This window comes from Apus apus, chromosome 14, assembly GCF_020740795.1.
Source record: "Apus apus isolate bApuApu2 chromosome 14, bApuApu2.pri.cur, whole genome shotgun sequence".
Lineage (NCBI taxonomy): Eukaryota > Metazoa > Chordata > Aves > Apodiformes > Apodidae > Apus > Apus apus.
This window is the reverse complement of record NC_067295.1, coordinates 193,973-215,049: the sequence shown is the minus strand read 5'-3', so window position 1 is coordinate 215,049 and position 21,077 is coordinate 193,973. Positions and strand designations below refer to the sequence as shown.

Here is a 21,077-nt window from a genome sequence, read left to right as displayed (position 1 = left end):
TGAACTGCTGACACTTGCCTTCTGCAGACTGTCGTAAGTTTCTACCAAGGCACAGATATGGTGCCATTCCATTCTGGTACCTGGCAATATCTAGTCCTTGTCTTTCTTTTCAAGTCACTCTCAAAGGAAAAAGCATCCTTACATAAAACTGGAGCAGGAAGTGCTAATACTAAAAAGTAAGAGTCTTAAGATAATTTTTTTTCAATGCTTTGCAGATGTAAGCTGGCACAGCCCCAGAAATCTTATCCTACTCCTTCCCAATAATTTTGATGGTAGGAGTATTCTATTATTGAGTATAGCTGGTCATGACCTGGCCTTTTGTCAGATGAACTCTTCTGTGTCTAAAGAAGGAGCAAAACCCAAGCAACAGTGCCAACAGAAAGTGTTCAAACTATAGCCAGCCTTCTTAGTGAGGAGACCACAAGTGCTGCATTTTTCACCTACCTGAAGCCCTGTGGTGCTAGTAACGGGTTTCATTTTCAATTGTGCAACTGAAACTGTACAAACACTGTTGCTGAAAAAGGCTCTGTGAATAGTTCACCTGCATGGATCAGCTGGCAGGTCTGACTAAAAACATTTGCATCTTTCTTTCCCAAACACACTGAGAGTCCCCACCCAAGAATATGGAAAACTGCATACACAAAACAGCCTCCAAGAAAGCTGTGCAGGCATAACTGAAGAAGAACAGGAATGTAAATTACAGTTTTATTGTCAGTCTTAAAACTGCAGGAAAAAATAAGTACACTGAACAATGCACTGTTAGTAATGAACAGTCTGGTTATTCTGCGAGAGAGGGGAAGAGATTTCACTGAAACCAAGTTTGACTAGCATCGTCTCATGCTGAGACTGGGGCTCCTCTCTGCTCTCCCTGTTCTTGATGGTGACTGGGAGTCTATCCGACTCACACCTGTAAAGAAAATAAAAGGAAAGTTAATAAATGACACACACAAAAAGACTATATTGTATAGCCTCCAGATTTTTAAAATGCTTTTTATATTCCCATGTTCTTGTTCAGGATGTCCAGTTTCCCTGGCTAAATAGAAGCTTCTGAAGAGATTGTGTTCTCCTTAAAAGCCTGGTATTCCAGAAGTTTTAGTGTAGTGTTGTGTCTGTCCTCTATTCCGTGTTCCCTCCCCAACTCCTTTAATGTTGTTAGAAACAATATGCAGAGGATCTACCAGTGACCATGAGGCATAACCTTTGCTCTTTGAGGGCTTATTGTTGCCCAGGTATGGTTTACTGTCCAAAACAGAACTGAAGTCAGAAATAACTGACTGAACTACAGTTACAAATAACATAGGCAGTGCCACTGAATATCACAGCCTATTCTCTAGTAGTATTGCACTCAATCTGAAATAGGTTCCTGGGTACCTGGAATGTCACAAGACCAGAAGTCATTGCACTGGGGACAGCGCGGTTCCGTGGGAGCTCTGAAGTACTTCCTGACGCAAGGTAGGTGCATTGCAGTCCCACAGGAGTCGCATACTTGGCTCTGAAATCCCGATTGTGAATAAGAAAGTCTTAGTACCCTGTCCTTCAGTTTAACATGAAGTTGTTACAAAGGGCAGCAGATAGGCAATGCTTTATTGCAAAGGATGGTGACCCAGAACACTTGGTGAATGCTCAAAAGTCAAAGCTGGTAAATGATAAAAGGAGGTAACTGGAAACTAGGGAATAGGAAATACCATTTCCCTATACAGACAAAATTTAGCTTGAAAGACAACACACCTATGTGGGTGCAATAACGGAGAACAACTGGGATGGAAAAAGTTAACACGGAAGGATGTTAGTTGGGAAGATGAGAAGATGCAGGGTCGAGAAGGAAGACAATGCAGTAGTTTTGGAACAGGAGTTATTTACACAAGTTACTTACACAAGACTAAACTGGTAACTTGGCAGCTATTAAAATACAGTGCTTTAGCATGTTCTGTATAAGCATACAGGTTCATTCTGAAGTCCAAGACACAAGTAATTCCTGAATCAAAATCCCAGGACCAAAGATAAACGTGTGTCACATGAAGACTGCTATTTGTAAGGTCCAAAGCTAAGATGGTTAATAATGTTATGCATATTTAAGGATAAGGTTCATCTCCTGCCTGCAGCTTTGGAAAGCAAGACAGCACAATAATGCTCAGTGGGTGAGTTCACTTTCTCCAAGTTTACATGTGGAGATACTGGTCCAAGACACGTTTTTTTCCAAAAGACAGAAGATTATATACCTACACTGAAAAAAGGAGGGAGATGTTCTTAATCTAAATGGACACCATTAACAGATGACAAAACCAGAATTTTTCAGTGCCTGCCTAAGAACTCAAAGGGAAGTATCACAGACTTCAGCTGTGACCATGTAAGTGCATCAGCAGATGCCACCTGAGGTGATATAACAAATGTTACCTGGATGGCAAGGCTGTGACAGATGTTACACTTCCTTGCCACATCTTGGTAGTTGCTGAGAATGTATCGTTCCATCTCAATTATGCAGCGAGTATGCAGAGTATATTCTCCATTTCTCTAAGGAAACAAGTGGTGAAACGAGCAATTTATTTTAATTCCTTTTACCTTTTCTGATTTTTCTAACCACCTGCTCGCAAGCATTTGACATCCACTTTCTTCTGCCACAGTGAAACTAATATGCTGACACTGAATAATGCAAAGGCAAAATACTTTTGAAGTAGCAAAATTAGTTTAGAGAATCAGAATAAATATCTCACACCTTTAACAGAGATCTAGTCCGTAGAAGGTACAGATGAGCAAAGATGCTCTCCTTAACAAAGACATGCAGTTTTAGAACCCTCCATTTGCACATTAGTGGAAATGCTACTGGCTTTCAGCAAAATCTGGGCATTTAGTGCTGGAGGTACCTCTGAAAAACCTGTTAAACCACCCTGACATTAAGTCAGTGTGTAGCAGCAGGTTGCAGATCTATGATGCAGTGAATCCAGGGGAAAAGGGATTGAGGTCTTGCTTGTCTTGCCAAGCACCTACAGTGTCCACATGGTAAACTAATCCAAATTTCTCCCTCATGAAGTCAAGATTTTAAAATATGCCCATGCCTTTCTGGTGCAGGAGTTTTCACCAAGTTTTGCTTTTCAGGATATATTCTAAGTGCTACTAAGAGCACTGGTCACCCTGAAGAGCATTCGCCAGCTCCTGTTCCAAGGCTAAGGGTGTGTGCGCGTCACAACGCAGGGTTGCACACAAGGACACACCTAGCCCAGGTACAAGAAACTGAAACCATGTTGTCCTGTACAGACCTACCCAAGGACTTTTTCCTTCTAAACATGCTACCTTTTCTGCAAAAAATGACTGGAGCAGCAGTTAGCACAGGTCCCATTAAACCATTTTTGCCATCATCCATTAAAGAGCAGCTCCAGTTTCTGCCATCACATCTGTAATAAACTTATAGCTGGATCTATTAAAATACAAATAATTGAAAAGCTACAGCAGTTACCTCAGAGAGCCACTTATCCTCCACAAAATCTTTCAGCACTTGTTCTGCTTCCTTTTTCTTCATTTTCTTTGTCTTAAGTTGGTCAGCCAAGTTTAAAATATCTGTAGAAGAGGCAAAGCCGTTTTCTGATAAAATGATTAGGTCCATCTACAGAAAGAAAGATTTTCAGCTATTAAAAAAAGCCCATGCTATTAAACAGACACATCTTACAGTAATGTGCAACTTTTACAGCATCCAAACATATGAGATATACTATGGTATATGGCTTGAACCAGAACTGTAAAACAAAGGCCAAGAGCTAAAACAATCACTGTTACTTGACAGTTTCAATCTTTGTCAAGAAAACACTTCCCAAGTAGAGCTGTTTAGTGCTGCCCCCTTGAAGCTGCACCCAGGGACCCCCAACATACACAACTCCTGGCAACTACGTCAAGAACCACATCTCCATTCATTTCATTGCCATTCATTTTAAGATGGTACCTTCAGAAATAATATTATTTACCAACTAATAACTGGCATACTTACTGTTTTTCTGAACAATTCTAATTCATTTTCTGTATAGTCAGATGCCATTTTAGTTATTTCAGTTTCTGCCAAATTCACCTACAAGAAAAACAATACTTTAAAATTTCTTTGTATTTCAACACTGTAAACTGTAAAAGATCCTCTGGGGTCAATAATGCATCTTACATTTAACATAAATTTAATGTATTTAAGTGACAGGAAAGAGGCTGTTCCTTAAAGACAGCACATGATGGTAGTCAAGTTCTTTCTTTACAAGCCCTGATCTTCCAGCCACATTCTCCACGGCAGCGTCTGCCTAGTTCAAACTCTTAAACAATCCCACCTCCCCCCTGTAGTGTTAATACAGAACATTAGTTCTATACAATAGAATATATTACACCAGGACATGGTGCTGGACAGTAGCAGTAACTATGTTATAATACATAGTTTGTGAAAAAGTTACAGGTATTTCATACTCATTGCTACTGCTATTTATTATTAGTTCAACTTAACTGGCAAAGTAATGCAGAAAGGTCAAAAGCAGCAGCTAATGTTAGATTACCTCCTGCTTTTTGAAATTACTATATAACCTTCCCTCTTTGGCATGCACATTGCAGAGCATCTACAGAATCTTTACAGGCCATTCCTTAGCAATTCCTTCTATGCTAGGTTGATTTTTGAGTAAGAGAAAAACAAAACTCCTGTTGGGCTCTCCGTCTTTTCTAGCTTAAAAATTCCTCTTGAGAAAGAGTCTCCTGTGAAAAAGAAATCTCACTTCAGCATGGTTTATGCTCAATAAATCAGCCAATGCTGTCGGCCCCAGGCTGTTTGCTGGCAGTTCATCCCCCCTCCCCGTGCCACGAGCAGCCCGCGGGAGCAGCACAGCTCGGACCTACCAGCGCGTAGTGAGCTCTGCCGTCATCTTCAGACATCCCCTTCCGGACCTGCATGAACAAGGGCTGCAGGTGGCTGTTAATGGCACTGATGAAATCATCCAGTTTATCATGCGCATAGTAGACTGAAAATAAATTTTAAAAAGTACATACACAAACGAACCCCCTAACAAGTACTTATCAGGCAGATCTGTTTATGTTTTATCTGCTGAAACACTTTTTTCCCAGGTAAGAGCCACAAGCTAGTGGGGCACAATTCAAACAGGTCTGCTACAGTCAGCAGACATATCATTTTGTGCTGCTGACTGAGCCTTCAGAGAAGCCCAGCTCCTTGAAAGTCAGAGTTTGGAGAGTCCAAACCTTCTGCCTTGCTGCACAGAACCCACAGCATTGACCCATTAATTACTGTGACTTTAACTAAGCTGAACTGAAACTAAAACATGATCAGGAGAAACTACTGTGCACAATACAAAACTATACTGCCTTTCCTTCATTTACATCAAAGGACTCCTTGTTTCTTTGTGTTCTGTTTCACAGATTAAGGGCATGCAAATGATCAAGTTACATACCAGAAAACTTAAAATTCCAGCATTTTAGAAATACAAGCAATACCTTGTGTCATGTTCCACAAACAAATTAATAGATAGAATAGATAGAACTTCTAGAAGTTCTATCACAGACAACTATAGTTAAGATGGACTTTGGAGTCCTTCTCTAGAAACATGTGCTATGGGTTTTGCTTGCACAGCAACAGAACATGCCTTCAAGACAGTCCATCCAAAAGAGAATCACGTTGATGGCTAAACTCCTGTTGACTTCAGCAGACAACAGTTTAAAGTAACAGCTCATAGGTTTAGAAAAATGATTGAGGTCTCAAAAATATTACCAGTTATTATTAACTTGATACCATTCTCAGTTGTTACTTGTGTAACCGCAGCAGACAGAGGCCCCACCCTCAAAACCCAAGTATCCTGCAGAGCGTCATACGCTGCAAAAACACCAGATGATCCTGCCCAGAGAGGCCAGTATTCCAATCTATAAGACTCCTTAAGTGAACAATGCCAACAAAGAGCAAAACCAATAATAAAGTAAGTATAATATTAAAGGAAGTGCAATTTTATCAAATTGTCATGCCACCTGCCTGGCACCTGCTGTCAGGAAACAGTGAGCATGGTAATTCAAACAGCATTTGGGTGTCTCCTTTCAAATGACACTTTTTGTTCTTACAAATGCCTTGCCCTTTTCCATTCTGTTTATAAATTAGGAAAAGATTAAAATAGTGGAATTTTATTTGTTTGCTATTTTCTGGGAGCCAGACAACTGGCCCATCTAATACCTACTAATAAATTAGCACTGAACATGCTACTCATCACAGCTTGATTCAGTTCGTGCCTACCACATTTTCAAAATTAGTGAAGACGAAATAGAGATCTCTGATCTGTAAGCAGATATCTGGAAAAAATCCTTATCAAGTTGATTACACATTTCTGTCCTATTTCAGTTTGAACATGAATTTTAAACAGATTTGACAGTATACAACCCATTTTTTGTTACATGTGCTACAAAATTCAGCTTGGTATAGCATATATTAAAACTAACCAGTTGACCATGATGTGATAGATTTACTCAAGATGGATGACAGCATACACTTCATCTTCTGTTCCACAGGAAACCTTGCCAAATAGAGCATTCTGGAAATTTCAGTATTATCAATGTCAAAAAAATTTAAGTATATAACCTATAAAAAACTTTTTTGCTAAAATAAAAAGTACTCTGTATGGGTCTGACCTGATAAAAACTCAAGTTTCCTCATTGCTGTCTCATTTTACCTTTTAGGAAAGTAAGAGAAAACTCAAATCATTAAAGTTTTTTAACTTTTTTTAGATGGTGAATGCTTTCAGAAATCTAATTATTTGTAAGCTGCACCAGGGGAAAAGAAAGGTTCTTCCATCTCCCCGCTTTTTCTCCGAAAGAGAAACACACCTTTATGGATTTCACAGCAGCGCCTGTGCAGCTTCCTAGCCTCTGATCCTTCCATTACCCCATGAGACATCAGGACCTGCAAGAACCGTCGATGGGCATCGGTCATTTGAGCTGCCATCACAACATTCCACCAGGCTCCAAACGCTGCAAGAGGCGTAGCTGGAATTAATGTCCATGTTCACAGACGTTACAAACACACAGCCCGTGCACCTGCAAGATTTCAACTGAACTCTCTAGCCCTGAATCAGGGCAAAGAAGCAGATCCCCCCCGTTGTTCTCAGAATACAGAGGGGGGCTAACTCCAAGGTTCTAGGAGAAAGATGCAAAAGTCCAACTAATTTTAGCTACAGCATGAAAGAACAGAGGCATGGGGCTCTCACAGCAGCGTGGCATGTGTACCAAGCAACACAACACCGGGCACAGGCTTGTGTTAGATGCTTCTGATTACTACATACCCTCAGAAGTTGTCCAATTAGAGTGTAACTTACTTTGGCCAGAAAATCCTCCTCTAAATGTTCTGGAGAGCATCAGAACTAAATAAAAGCATCTCAAGAAATTCCTCGACCGTTGTAGCCAAATAATCGTTAATTGTTCGCAAGAAAAAAGGAGCTTCCGGACTCCCCCAAGGCAGAGGCCCCAGGCCCGGGCCCGGCACGGGCCGAACGGGGCCCGGGGGTGCGCGCTGGGCCCGAGGCAGCCGCGCGGGAAGCCGCGTCAGGGCCCGGCCTGCCCCGGCCGCCGCCGCTGCACCGCCCGCTCGGCCCGGGCCTCGGCGGCCGGAGCCACCGCTCCCTGCCCCATCCCCGGCCCTGCGGCCCGCGGCCCGCCCCCGAGCCAGGACCCCCGGCCCTCCCGGCCCCAGCCCGCCTCACCCGCCGGACGCTGCCGCCCCGCGCTCGGCAGCGCGGGGATCGATGCAGCCGCCTGCGGCGGGCCGGGCCGGCAGCGGGGTGGGCCGGGCTGGGCCGGGCTGGGCCTGGGTGGGCCGGGCTGGGCCTCGGTGGGCTGGGCCTGGGTGGGCTGGGCCGGGCCTGGGTGGGCTGGGCCGGGCCGGGCCTGGGTGGGCGGGGCCGGGCCTGGGTGGGCTGGGCCGGGCCGGGCCTGGGTGGGCGGGGCCGGGCCTGGGTGGGCTGGGCCGGGCCGGGCCTGGGTGGGCGGGGCCGGGCCTGGGTGGGCTGGGCCGGGCCGGGCCGGCAGTGCCCGCCCCCGCAGGGCGGCCCGTGACGCGCAGCGAGCGGGCGGGGCGCGCAGGCAGAGCCGAGCGCGGCGGGTGGGTCTGGGTGCCCGCGGGTGCCTCGGGCCGGCGCTGCCCGCGGCCGGAGCGAAGCGGGAGCGGGAGCCGCCGCCGCGCCTCGGCCGGGAGCCGGACTAGGCAGGTGGGTGCGCGGTCTCGTCCTCGCCGCGGGCGGGAGCGGGTTTGCAGGCTGTGCTGACGCGGGGCCCGGCGCCCAGCGGAGCTCGGGTTGCTGCGCTGCCGGCCCAGGCGCGGCGGGCCCGGCAGGCCGGGAGCGGCCCGCGCTGACCCGGGCGGGCCGGGTGCCGGTGGTCGCCGCGGAGTGTCCCCTGGCCGGGCGGGGGTCCCCGGCCATCCCCCGGGGCCGGGCCGTGGCGTCCCGCGGGCCGGGAAACGCCTCGTCCTTGGCAAGAGCCTCCTTACTTCTTTGGGGCCGTTCCGCCCAGGCGGAACCTCTGGAAGTGATTTAAGGCAGAGCGGGTGTGATTCCCAGGAACGTCGGTTCAGCTGGAAATCCCGCCTGAGGGCTGCGGGAAGGGCGAGGCCGGGGCCGTGTCGGGCCCCCAGGGCCGGCCCCGCGGGAGCAGCGGCCGCTGTGCGGGGGGTGCGGGCCCCGGGCCCTCGTGGCACACACACCCTTGGTGGGTTTGGCTTTTTCTTTTCAACGTGTCTGAGTTCAGCTGTTTCCGTACTTTCTGTCGGTTCCAAGTGAGAAGCTATCCGAAGTTCTCTTGGTGCCTGCAGACTGTGATTTGCAGTTTGTCGAGTTCTATGAGGGTTTTGCCCTCCTTACACACCCAGATGACCTGTTGCTTTGCCCTTCCCTGACTTCTGCCATCTCAATATGAAAATGTGCTGGAACGCGGAAACTTCAGCATGTCAAAAATAACAAGTGACCAGTTTCAAGTTTTTTAAAGATAATCCATATGCTCGTTTTGAGAGGCTTTTGCTATATTTATCCGGGGAGGTTTATCCAGTTGTGCCCTGTCCTGCTTCAGAAATGCAGAAATAATTTCTGTGTTGCACGTTGTGTAAAATGGCTCTAATGGTAAGTGTCCCAAACTACATGAAGAAGTTTGTGGAACAAGGAACACATGAAAATTACTCATTTTGAAAGAATGAAAAATAATTACTTGCTCTTTTAAATGACCGTTCTGAAGTTAGATTCCTTCTTTGGTGATGATGCAATGATGCAGGAAATACTGTGCTGGATTAGCAGGAACGTGGTCGTTATCCCCTTTAGGATAAAAAATGGGACAGAGCCTCCTCACTGAAGAACCTGTGGTCTAAGGACCTGGGCAGGGTTTGGGTTTCTGGCACGCAGGGCTCAGGTGAGCTTCCTGAGCAGGACCTGGTGGGTGGAGATGCTTACGGGAGCACTTCACTGTCAGCTCAGGTAACACCGAGTCCAGTTTTATCTTTTAGCCCGTCATTAATTATTGGAACTTCTCAGTATCTTCCAGTCTACCTTTTCCTGTAAAGCTCCATCTTAGCAAAGTGTTCTGGACTCCCTCCTCAGCTTCCAAATTCCTCTGAAAACCTCTTTGTCAAAGGCCCACTCTTTTCACCCTGCGCCTGCCTGGGGCCTCTGGCAGCCACACTGCTTTGTGTCAGAGAGCAGGAATTATGGTTTATGTTCCTGTCGGCCTGCTGGTTTGTGTAGGCATTTGGGGAAAAAAAAAATAATAAATTAAAAGCAGCAACAAAAAAAGATTGAAATTATTCCCTAACTTCTTTCTTTTCAAATTCTGATACAAAATCAATTGATGAACTTTTGCTTTGCTAGATACTGCGTATCTCATTTTATTCTGCAGTTACAGCTAATTATTTAAACCAGAATGAATAATACAATATGTACTGTAATTATAAAAAGAGGCAGTTTTAAAATAGGAAGTGGTCCTTTACCTGTACAATTGCAGCAAAGGTAAATCCAGCAGTCTCATGTAGAAAGTACAGTCAGGGGGCTTGAGTTACTTTGTGAGCATAACAGTTTTGCAAATTATGCCTGTAGATTAAATGTGACCCTAATTTATTTAGAAGCCCAGACCAAAAGGTGTTACTGTTTTTCTTGAGCAAATGAAATATTTTCAATCTTTAATTTTTTTTAAAGAAACAGAAGTGGTAAGTGATAAAAGCACATAACTTCTGCCAGTAATCACGTAGACCTGCTTCTGTCTTCAATAGAGATTTCTTTCATGGTTTTGGGGAAGTCACATATGTATTTTACACCTTTACGCCTTTCCTCAAATATATTGGAATTACTAGGTTTGCTGTGATTTTATTGTTTGTATATGTTAACTGCTTTTTTAAGATTGGTATTTCATTATCTGATATTAAGAAAAAACTTAAGAGCTACCAGATAGGAAAGCTATTGCCATTTTAAAAGTTTCTCCTTTTGCATTGGATTAACAGTCCAATACTGTTACTTTTAATTCTTTAAAAAGTTTGTGGTTTCGTTAGAGTTATGGATTAACTCCATTTTCATCAACATGTTTTTCTCTTTTCTCCTATGGAGAAGATGTTTTTGCTCTGCCATCTGCTGATCGAGACAGGCATGTGTGATGCAGGATTCTCTGCCAAAGTTTTAAGAGTTTCTTGGAACTCCTGTTATGCAACAGTATTACTAACAGTGAACTGGAAAGTGAACACTTCCTCTTGAGAATTCCAGGAAAAAGGAGGAAAGAAGGAGGGTTTTTTATATGTACTGGGGAAGTTTGTTCTTTTTGGGGTTTTGTTTTGTTTTTCTGAGCAGCAACAAAGGCACTTGTGTTCTTTTCAAATAGTTATTACCGTGCTCAGTCACGTTTTGTCTGTTACCAAATGTGAAACGCTCAACTCTTGAGTAATAGTTTTCATGAGCATTTGTGAGAAATTCATCTCTCAAGTATGTCTTTTGTTACTAGATCAGCAGCAGCTGCCTCAAAGGCTACAAATGAGTTTCCATTCTAATCTGTTTTCACAAACAACATTCTTCTTCTTTAACCTCTAAGATTGAGTTTTTCCGTGTTTAATCTTTAGAAGCTTGTTTTTAAAGCATGATCAATCATGCATCTGAGAATGCAAGGAATATAGTATCATTAAATGTGACTTTTCTGACAAGTGCAGAGACTTGGATTGTGAGATAATTGCCTTGGAGCTGAATCTGACATACTGAAGAAGAGATTGATCCTAAGTGAAGTGTTGGTACTTCTAAATACATTGAAAAAAACTAAGATTGTACAGCTACATGTTAGAATAGTTTCATTTATGTAGATATATTTATTGGTGAAGGGTGTGGTCATCTTGATAAAAAAGTTATTTTCCTGTCCCTTACTCAACTGAGAGAGTCTGGCTGTTGCCTACCTTCTGTTTATTCTAATTGAATATTTGACAAATATTCAGCAGCTGTGCTTGAGAATCTTCCCTGTTTTAGAGAAGAGTCATTTCAGCAGATATGGCTCCGGTAACGTGCCTTGGAGGCTGCACATCCTTGATGTGTATAGAATGCTCACATGCATATTTCTGAAAGGTCGTTACATTTTCCCTGAGATAATACTTTAGAAAGTGATCCTTTGCAAAAATCTATTAGTCAAAGGTTGTTCTGCTGCTGCAATTGGAGCAGAGCCACCAAGAAACAGATTTCGGTGATCTCCTCTACTTCAGAATCTAACAAAACTTCAGCAGGAAGCCCAAAACCATTCTCCTGCTAAAGGAGATCTACTGAGAAGTTCTCTCCTCATTACTCAGTCACACAGAGAGAACCAGGAGGTTTTGAAATCAAAAACATTGTGCCACTTGAGTGTTGCAGGTATACGTGCAGTGCACAGGTAGTAAGAAAATACCAAGAGTATGAGAGGAAGGGACAAAATGGTTGTGTATTGACAGGCAATGTGCTGGTGCTCTTGGAACTGGATAAAGATTAATGGTTATTCCATATTAGGTAGCGTGACTTTACCTACAAATTTACCAAAATTTTAAGTGCATTGCGTGCGTTTCTAGCGATGTGAAAGCTGATTGCCTTATCTGATCCAGAACGTGATCTCCCACTAAGTCACTGTGTTTCAGCAGCAAAAGAATCATGGGGAAATAAGTTTTTTGAAAGTCTTAAATTAACTAGTTAATCTGTTTTCTGTTTACTTGCACAGCTTTGCTATGCTTGAAGAATTCTAATATGTAGAAGCTGTATAATTTTCCTCCTCCAAAGTTGTGCTGGGTATAACATAATTAGGTATGTGTTTTACAACTTCTTTCTAATTACTGTTTTAATAAATCTGTATTCTGTTGAAGCAGGGCTCAGAGGTCGGTGCTAAAATCTTTTTTGAGAGGATGTTATCATCTAGGGTGCTGGTGATAGGACTTGGGTAAAATTGTTTTAGTCAATAAATCAAACACCTTATTCTTAAATTTGATTATCTGAATGGCACTGTAGGGCTTGGGTAATATGTTGATTGTCAGTGGTCTTGGTCTAGTGCCTACCCCTTTAATAGCTCATGTACCACCAGCTTTGCTTTCCTAGTCGCTGAAAAGAGATCCACTGCCAGTTTCAGGGTAATATCCTCTGCAACTAAAATTTTGCAGAAATGTCTTCTAGCTCATTTGTATTAACCTTACTCTCTTACAGTTGTGGTGTCCCCTAAGCTAACTTTAGGGGGATCAGGCACTGCAGGGGATCTGAATCCTAGGTAGTAGGGAGAACTGTGGCTTTGCCCTAAGTGAAGCACCCATGTAAGCTTATAAAAATGTTTTCTGTTGGCAGAATTTTAGTACAGCATGTCCTACTGAACCTGGCCACTGTCAGTGATGGCAAAGCTCCCAGGTGCTGCCCTGTGTACTGCCTGGGTCCTTTTCTTCTCGTTTACAACAAATGAAGGTATGTTTGTCAATGTTTTCAATTACCGTACTGAAGTTTTCATCCACAGCATTTTGCCATGACTAGTAGATAACACTGTTACCATTAGTTGACTAATACGAAATTACTAACTTCAAATGTCAAAAATACCTGTATACTAGAATAAATTATTGGATTTTTTTCTTTTTATTGAACATTTCCAAACATTTGCTAGTTAAAAGAAAGCTTACTGAAGGAAAAAAAAATCAGTGAAAAGAAAAATTGGCTTAATCCTGGCTCAAACCAGGACAGCAAGAAAACCCAGCAGTTTACAGCAAGAAGAAACTTGAGGCTTGGAAAATAACCTCTCTGCTTCCCCGTTATGTGCTCTCTGCTGGACACCTTGCTGCAAACAAGGTGCTCAGCCGCAGCCCAGGCACATCTGTACGAGTCCCCAGAGCACACAACTTTGTTCTCTCCTTTCCTTCTTCCATCACCGCTGCTGGAAAATGGCTTGATGGGATGTGGAGAAGTGCTGAAGGCACATGCTGTGAGATGTAGTGTGCTCTGACTTGTGCCTGTGCAGGGCAGAGGGCCAGGTGTCCTTCACCATCCTGTCCTTTTGGTCTGACAGGTGTGTAGCTGCACTCAGTCTTAATGCTGCTTTTTAGCTAATGGTTATTTTCTGAAGTTCAACTGGCAGCAGCTGAATATGAAAATGTGGGGTTTTTTTCCTTGTATCTGTTATGATATTTGATTATCAATTGATGACAAGTTGATAATTGATGACAAGTTTGATCTATAAAATCATGTTTTTTGACAATGCATTTTTATTCTGTGGAAAAAGAATCTTACACTTTGTTTTCTGTAGTTTTTAAGTAGTTCCACAGTGACATCCAGTTTTTTGTTGTTTTTTTTCTTTAAAAAAACCCCACAATAGTTAAAAAGAAAAATAGCCTGTTTCTAAGAAAACAGATAGTTTATTAGCTACTTTCTTATGTACTTTGAAATAGTATGATTTGAGTTAATGAGAAGGATCAAGGTTTGCAAGAGTGCATTGGCTGCATCATCTGATCTAGGTAATCCCACATAATTTGTAAATTATCTTTATTAATGTTTAATTTTACAGATTTTTTTTTTCCCCTAGTTAACTACATGTTTTGAGTTCCTCCAGCATAGTGTTCTAGTTGAGGATTAAAAAAAGAAATCCAGTATTTCAGTTCCCTTTCTTAACTACACGAACTGAAAACAAACTCTGTGCTGTATGTGGTTTCAAAAGGAAGTTCTTAAATATCTGAGGTTTTTAAAAAAATACAGTGTACCAGAGACAGAAAAGGGAGAAGATCACAGGAAAAGAATACAGAAGGTAATTTAGAGTTCTGGAAAGACATGAGTATACTGAAAGGCAAGATAAAGTAAAGCTGTTAATCATCATAGCTTTACACAGCAGGAAGAGCTTCATTTAATTCAAGCTTCTTGAAAGTGAAAAATCATAAACAAATGGAAAAATAACGGCATTCATCATTAAAGGGCTTAAAATGTTAGTACTTCTTTTAAAAGTACTTAAAGTGCAAAAAAAAAAAAAAAGAAACTAACAACAAAAATAGAAATGGTAACCAAATATAGACCACAGCAACAGGGTAAGTAAATAAAATGGATAAAAACCGGATAAAATAAATAAATAAATGTTCTTTTAAAATAAACTGTGAAAGTTTAATCTTTAATTTGCTGCTCTTCTGATGATTCTTGGGTTTGTTTTTCTTTTGTTGTTTGTTTGGTTTTTTTAAAGATTCAGGGACTGTGCAGAGCAAAAGGGAACTAACTGTGATGCTGGCATCCACAAAGGATGCAAGAGCGATAGTTCTTATCTATAAGATTAATGTCTAGCCTTAGTAATAAACCAAAACATTTTCTAAATATTTGAACACTAATGAAACTGTGAACTGCAGTCACTGACTGTTTATAAACCTAGAACTATGGCAGACAATTTAGGTTGTGATTTTTATAGAATTTTTAAATAGTTCCTGGACATCGTCATGTGTAAGTGAGCCTCACAACAGTCATTGAGCTTACTTGAGAGATCCAGGGCTGCTTGGGAGTCACCTTTTGTGGAAAGCCTTTTAGAAAAGCAAGTGAAAGTGATATGTGGATTTTAATGACAGTGAAAGGCCATGAATTGGCAGTACTGAAGAATTAAGTGTTTCTTTGCATCAGTTTTTTATTGAAGTACCAGAAGGTCTGGTAGATTCCGTTGTATGTCATGTGTCATGTCCACTAAAAGACCATCATGTTGGTTATATTTGCAGATTCTGTACTGTATCAGAGTATGCAGAAGTTATATCAGAATAAATAAAACAAGTGGACTACAGAAAAGCAGAATTGGGTGTTTTTGCCAAGAGAAGTTTTTGCTTGGGAGAAATAATCTGAAAGTTAGAAACCCAATGGAAAGAATAAGCCTGCAAAGCAGCATTGGCTGAAGACAAAGAACTTGCAGGATATGAATTGTTGGCAACTTACTCTTGAATTTGCAATGTAAATTACTAGAAATGGAGAGCTGATAATGTATTGGGCCAGGTAAACAAAATGATTTAGGTACGATAGTGAAATGAAATAATATCTTTATATGGCACTCGTATAGTTGCTGCAGGAAACCTTCAAGCAGAATCCCTTACGAATCTATTGGAAAAATACCAATTTCAGTATATTGAAAGGCAAGCTAAAGTAAAGCTGTTAATCATCATAGCTCTACACAGCAGGAAGAGCTTCATTTAATTCAAGCATTCTTGAAAGTGAAAAAATCATAAACAAAAGGTATTCTAAATTTCTACAGGGAACTGAGGTGTAAAGCAGGAGAGAAGGATTCAGATCTGTACAACTTGTGCAAGAAAAGAGATATTGTTAATATTTACCAATAACAGAGAAGTTAGTAATCAAAAAAGGAAAATAATTGTCTGGGATGATAAGAGTATTAGCTATTTCTGACGGCTTCATTTAGAAATGATCCCATTCCAGTACCACACTGTTAGTCCTAGTGACAGCATGACCTTACTGTCACATAACTCCTCCTCTTCTGTTCCTGGTTTCACTCATGTGGAGTGCATAGAAATAATGCAAAATAAGCCTGGAAGGGATACACAGGGTTGTGTATTCCATTTCCCTTTCCAGTTCTAACAAATATATTTTGACCAATTTTGTTTATTTATTTTTTTTTTTTTCCCTTAAATACTGCCAGTGGAAGAGATTGTAAATACAAACATTGGGAGTGCAGAGACTTTGGGCTTTTCTGCACTCTCTCAATGCCTGGAACAAGGTGACTAAATCTCTCCAGGTTTCCAAACACCATCATAACAATGAAAAGTAGAAGACAAAACAGGAAATACTGAGTGAAATTAAGAAAAGGTGTGTGCTATAAGAAAGCCTGTGACAGGAGTATGTTCTGTGCAGTGGGGAACTACTTGGGGGAGCAGAGGGCATGTATTTGGGAAGCTGAGAACCACTGTAGATAAAGTACATGCCTGCTAGCAGTGATCTTGGTATGACTGCTGTCTGTGCTTTGGAATCTTTTGTATGTAGCACATGGGATGATGATGTGTTATAAATAAATGTTCATGGATTTTAGGTAGAGCTGTCAGAATCAGATTTTCTATGCTTGGAGGGCTGTGTTGGAGGACTTGTGCCCTTCTATTTCAGTATTACTACTGCAGACTTTCCAAGACCGTAGATGTTAACCCCAGCAAGGTGGAGATAATAACGTTTTGCCTTTATCTATAGTGAGTTGGTAGCTCTGTTTAGATGGAAAAGTTAATGTTTCTGCTTAGTCCAACTTATTGTTGTGATTCTCTTGCTTTTCATTGTGTGCTGCTTCTCCCTAGTTATGGCTGCAGGACGTGTAGAGGAATTTGCTTGCTTCACTGACTATGACAAAGAGCTCACTTGTCACTGGAAGGTACCTGCACAAACAAATTGCTCCAAAGAATTCCTGCTCCACTACAGAAAAGAATTTCTTTCTCCACCGTAAGTTTAGTAAGATGTTCCATTATCACTGTTGAAACTTGGTATATCCTATAGCCATCATCAGCTTTGATTCCCTCTCTCTACCATGGGTATCTGGGACAAAACATAATCCAGATTATTCTTCTTGCCAGGAGGAAAGTGGGTCGCTGCAATTAACAGCATGTTCTGTTCAGTGGTCGGCTCTTCTCTGCACTCATAGGACAGAGGAGTGATGAAGTCCTACTTGTAGGAGTCGTAGGGCTCTCAAATTTACCTGACCTTCATTTCATGCAGAATTTTACCTCGTTCATGAGAAATCTTTCCTGATTTACTAGCCTGTAGTCTGTGTGAAAGGTACTGTCCCCTGGAGCCCAGGCAATTGACTCTGCCTATAGTTTAGCTCTGTGCTCAAGCACAGACTTGTTCCTGTTCTGCAGCAGGGCCAGTCGTCATCTCCTACAAAGGAAGATGCATCTGGACTCTCTTTTTTCCTCTCCATATGATTTCTACACACACACATCCACATATCCTCACTTCATACACTGCAGTAAACCTGTTTCTATGCTAGCAAGCTGTCAGCCTGCTCCTTCAAAAATTGAAGTGTGACGAAGGGCGTTAATTTTTACTCTCGGGATCAATCCTTAGCTTTTCTGTCAAGTTTGGGGAGGGTGGGTTGTTTGGGAATTTGGAGGAGCTCAGTTTTGGTTTGGATTTGTTTGGACTAAACATTTCTAGGAACTGAGCTTGCTTGCCTCAGATTTCATGAGCTCTACACAATGGGAGGCTTGATTATTTCAGTAAATAGTGTGCCATACTCTAAACATCACATAATTTTTTTGCCTGTTTTTCAGAATGAATGTGTGTGTCCCTGAGAATGGAAAAGACAGTTTAAGGTGCACTTGCACAATACATCCAGATTATTTTGTGTCAGGCCTCATGTATATTCTAGCTCTGCAGTTCAATGGGACTGATACATGGAATTACAGTGTTAGACCAGCCCTGGTAGGTAAGTAGCTGTTCACTTTGGCACCAGGACATTTGGTTCCAGGCTTTGCAATCCTAGCTAACTCCTCATTAATGTCACTGGAACAGTTTTTCATTATCAGAGGTGAAGAGTGCCATGCTGACTTACATGCAAAATCCACGTGGCTTAGAAACCTGATTCTGCAGTAGATTTTTAAGGAAAGAGTATAAGTAATGTTTTTTTCCTTTAGCTGTACCCTCTCTGCTGCCAGCCAGCAGCAGTTCAGGGGCTTAGATGTGTCTTTACTGCATTTTACTTGTAGCTGTAGAGTTCAAGGATGAAGAGGAATGTGCTCCTTCCAGTTTCTAGAAGGACACTGGGCTATCCCTGCTGAAATTTCTTCCATTCCTGTCTTTGCCATACTCTGATTTTTCATGCTAGTTAAGTCATGCCCCTGATGAGAGATTCTTGCAGTAATTGCTGCTGCATTATAACAGCCAGTGATAAAAAGTTAATGACTACTCTTTCACAGAAGCACATACACAGTTTATCTCTCTCCATAGGCACATCGTTTGTGTAGAACTGTGCTCGTTCATAACATTTGTCACCTCAAATGCTCAGAGAAATAATTCACATACCTTAGGTAGGCACGAATCTGCATCAATGAGCTGCTTCTCTTCAGAGTACTTGATTGTTGCTGCTGGTTATCAACAGAGTAAACAGCCTTACCATCAGTCTAAGAGACAGGTGTCCAACACAGCCTGGCTGTTAAGCTGTTGGGAGCAGTGGGCCTATCCCATGGCCCAGGGTGCAGGTTGTTCCCATTTTTCCAGGCTGAAAGGTGCATCCAGTGCACTAAAAGGTTGAACTTGCAGGTAGCTCAGCCAGCTTGAAGATTCAGTTCTTGTTAATTAATACCTTGCAGTTGCTCTGTTTTTGCCTCTCTAGCCTTGTGGTACAGTGTAGTGAAGAGGGCTAAGTGCATTGCCTGCAGTGCAATTCTCGTGAACGTTTGTCTCTGCTTCCCTCCATCAGTGCTTTTCCGTTGCCACATTCCCCTTAATTGTGTTTTTTAACATACAGTTAAGCCAAGGGCCCCCAAAAATCTTGCCGTTGAGAAAGCTGAAAATGGTAATTTCAATCTGAGTTGGGAGGAGAGCTACACTTACCCATCCATGCTTTCTGGACAGCCAGTCATCTATGAAGTGAAATACTGGAGGAAGCAGCACCCAGCAGAGGTAAGAGACAGCTGGTCTCTTAATTTTCTGTTTCTCTGGAGATTTCAGGCTTAAAAGGTCTTGAAAGTATTTAATGAATAATGGTGTATGGGCCAGCAAGGGCAAGTCCCACAATGTTGCTGATTACACATTTGTCACAGGTCGCATTGCCCCCGGATGGTTTAGTTGGGCTTTAAAGGATTGAGACTTCTGACTGCCAGCCCAGAAGAGTCTGCTGCTCACAGCAGACAGGGCAGACACTGAAAATGGAGTATTCCTGTTCCAGAACTTCATTTGTTCCTTGGATATCAGAAAGCTGAAGACTGTTCATGACTCTGTGGCATGTTTGGCATTTCACACACTCTCCTGCACAATCCCACACTTCAGGGCTGGGCTTCTTCTGGTGGGAAAGGAACATCCATGGTGGTACGTCAGAAAGATCACCTGCTCTTGGCAACAAAGTGCAGTATCACACACAGCAGATTAGGTATACAGTCATTCATTTGCTCATCTGCCAAAGGTCACTGAAACACATAACACTATTGTTATTTAATTGCTGTCACTAACCCTTCACCTCCTAAAAAAAATAATCCAAGTGAACATTCTCACTTTCCTTTCAGGTTTCTGTAAAAACAATCAACTACCAGGCAAAAAGCATTGAAATTGTTGCAAGCTCCTTGAAGAGAGGCTATGATTACATTGCAAGTGTGAGGTGTAACTACACAAACTACCCGGCCTACTGGAGTGAATGGAGTGAAGAAGTTGAATTTCACAGTGGTAAGTGTTGTCACAAATAGCAGCTTGCTAAAAGGGTGGTATAGTTTTATAAACCATATCTTGCATACCCTGCTGCTCTCCTTATAGAGGAGAGTTCTGGAATCATCATCTCTGTACTTTTGAAAGTATTGTGGATACATCTAGAAGGCTTCCAAAGAGACTAAATGCAAAAAGGCAACTCCTGAGGAAACTTAAGGAAGAGAAGACCAAGGAAGTGGGGTTGTTTAACCTTGTGAAAAAAGGCTGAAAGGGGATGTGTTTATTCTCTAAAAATATTTCTTGAAGTAGACACCAGGGAAGGAGAAGAGAGATTTAAACTAAAGCACAACATTGGCCACGAGCAAGCGGGTATAAATGAACGAGAGATACTTAGCCTGCAAATCAAGCAGCATTTTAGCTATAAAAATCTCTGAAGAGCAGCAGAGAGGACAAGAGGCTTAGCTGCACTATGGTGGAGATGATAATGCCATTTAGTGGCTGTGTTGACAGTTTTGCCCCTGGGAGCTGACACATGGCCTCCCACATCACACTGGCTCACAGTAACTGCTGCAGTGTCTCCACTGACCTTTCAGCTGTGCCAGCCACCCTCACCACTGGTCACTGTGTATGTTCTGGTTGCTGTCTGCTGGAGGCTTTATTTTACATCCTCCAAAGGAGTATTCTTTTAAGGTGCACAAGGAGAGCAGTAAATTTGGTAGTGTCAGTATTTATATTTATATGCACATACCACATGTAAATGTGTTTGTTTAACAGATTACCAGGTAGCAGCTGAAGACGTTCTGCAGCTGGCTGTTCCCATGTCCTGCGTACTGATCATGGCAGTGTCTGTAATTTGTTACTTCTGTTTTGCCAAGTATGTATCATGCTGTTTACAGGTTTTACAGAGTGGTAGTTTGCACAGATAATCACTATTGCTGTCAATTAGCCGTGTGTCTAGTAGTGCAGGAATCTAATGTTTCATTTTTTTTCTCAGCACCTTCATCTTGCTGTCTGTGAGCAAACGTTTTACATACACAAATCTGTGGCACTTCCTCATTTTCTGAATAGATAACTGAGTATTCTCTATTAATTTTATAATGGGCTTGTTACACAGCGTCCAAAACAGGCTGCAGTTGTGTCGATTGTCAGTTTTGAGCCCCAGTCTGTTGGAGTTCCAGTGATTATGGTTAAATATCTGCTATTACTTTTTTTTTAGTCGTAATGTGAAAGTGGGATCGTATCTGATTTGCATATCATGTAAAACATGATTAGAAG

General features: G+C 42.2%; 2 protein-coding genes across 15 annotated transcripts in view; one reads left to right on the top strand and one right to left on the bottom strand.

The window, feature by feature from the left end:
* Positions 1 to 691: 691 nt before the first annotated feature.
* On the bottom strand, positions 692 to 7,773 carry NSMCE1 (NSE1 homolog, SMC5-SMC6 complex component). 2 transcript variants are annotated; one of them, XM_051631660.1, is made up of 8 exons: positions 7,704 to 7,773; positions 6,832 to 6,975; positions 4,852 to 4,973; positions 3,977 to 4,054; positions 3,452 to 3,598; positions 2,395 to 2,511; positions 1,372 to 1,492; positions 692 to 907 (listed from the first exon to the last, which is right to left on the bottom strand). In XM_051631660.1, the coding sequence occupies exons 2-8, from the start codon at positions 6,947 to 6,949 to the stop codon at positions 825 to 827; spliced, it is 786 nt and encodes a 261-aa protein (XP_051487620.1). In that variant the 5' UTR covers positions 6,950 to 6,975; positions 7,704 to 7,773; the 3' UTR covers positions 692 to 824. The 2 variants fall into 2 exon arrangements, with proteins under 2 accessions (XP_051487620.1, XP_051487617.1); XM_051631657.1 differs by lacking the exon at positions 7,704 to 7,773 and adding an exon at positions 7,320 to 7,610.
* Positions 7,774 to 8,098: 325 nt separating this feature from the next.
* The window catches only part of IL21R (interleukin 21 receptor), a 58,372-nt gene continuing 45,393 nt past the window's right edge, over positions 8,099 to 21,077 (top strand). For 10 of the 13 annotated variants that reach the window (XR_007890844.1, XR_007890843.1, XM_051631783.1 and 7 more), the window contains exons 1-8: positions 8,099 to 8,207; positions 12,190 to 12,272; positions 12,801 to 12,914; positions 16,745 to 16,886; positions 17,717 to 17,871; positions 18,913 to 19,067; positions 19,667 to 19,823; positions 20,577 to 20,676. Coding sequence is in view for 8 of the 13 variants with exons in the window: in XM_051631783.1 (XP_051487743.1) it covers positions 12,845 to 12,914; positions 16,745 to 16,886; positions 17,717 to 17,871; positions 18,913 to 19,067; positions 19,667 to 19,823; positions 20,577 to 20,676 (779 nt within the window). In the remaining 5 variants the exon portion in view is untranslated. Of the gene's footprint in view, positions 8,208 to 12,189; positions 12,273 to 12,800; positions 12,915 to 16,072; positions 16,272 to 16,744; positions 16,887 to 17,716; positions 17,872 to 18,912; positions 19,068 to 19,666; positions 19,824 to 20,576; positions 20,677 to 21,077 lie in introns of those variants that run through there. The other 3 variants (XR_007890845.1, XR_007890846.1, XR_007890847.1) reach the window with 3 other exon arrangements.

Bases quoted from the DNA above. Each gene is read 5' to 3' on its own strand.
- NSMCE1 (XM_051631657.1), bottom strand. From the start codon at position 7,359: ATGCTCTCCAGAACATTTAGAGGAGGATTTTCTGGCCAAA. The intron at 6,976-7,319 runs GTAAGTTACACT...CGCCTCTTGCAG, and splicing joins AGGAGGATTTTCTGGCCAAA to CGTTTGGAGCCTGGTGGAAT. The intron at 3,599-3,976 runs GTAAGTATGCCA...TTCTTTCTGTAG, and splicing joins TAGAATTGTTCAGAAAAACA to ATGGACCTAATCATTTTATC.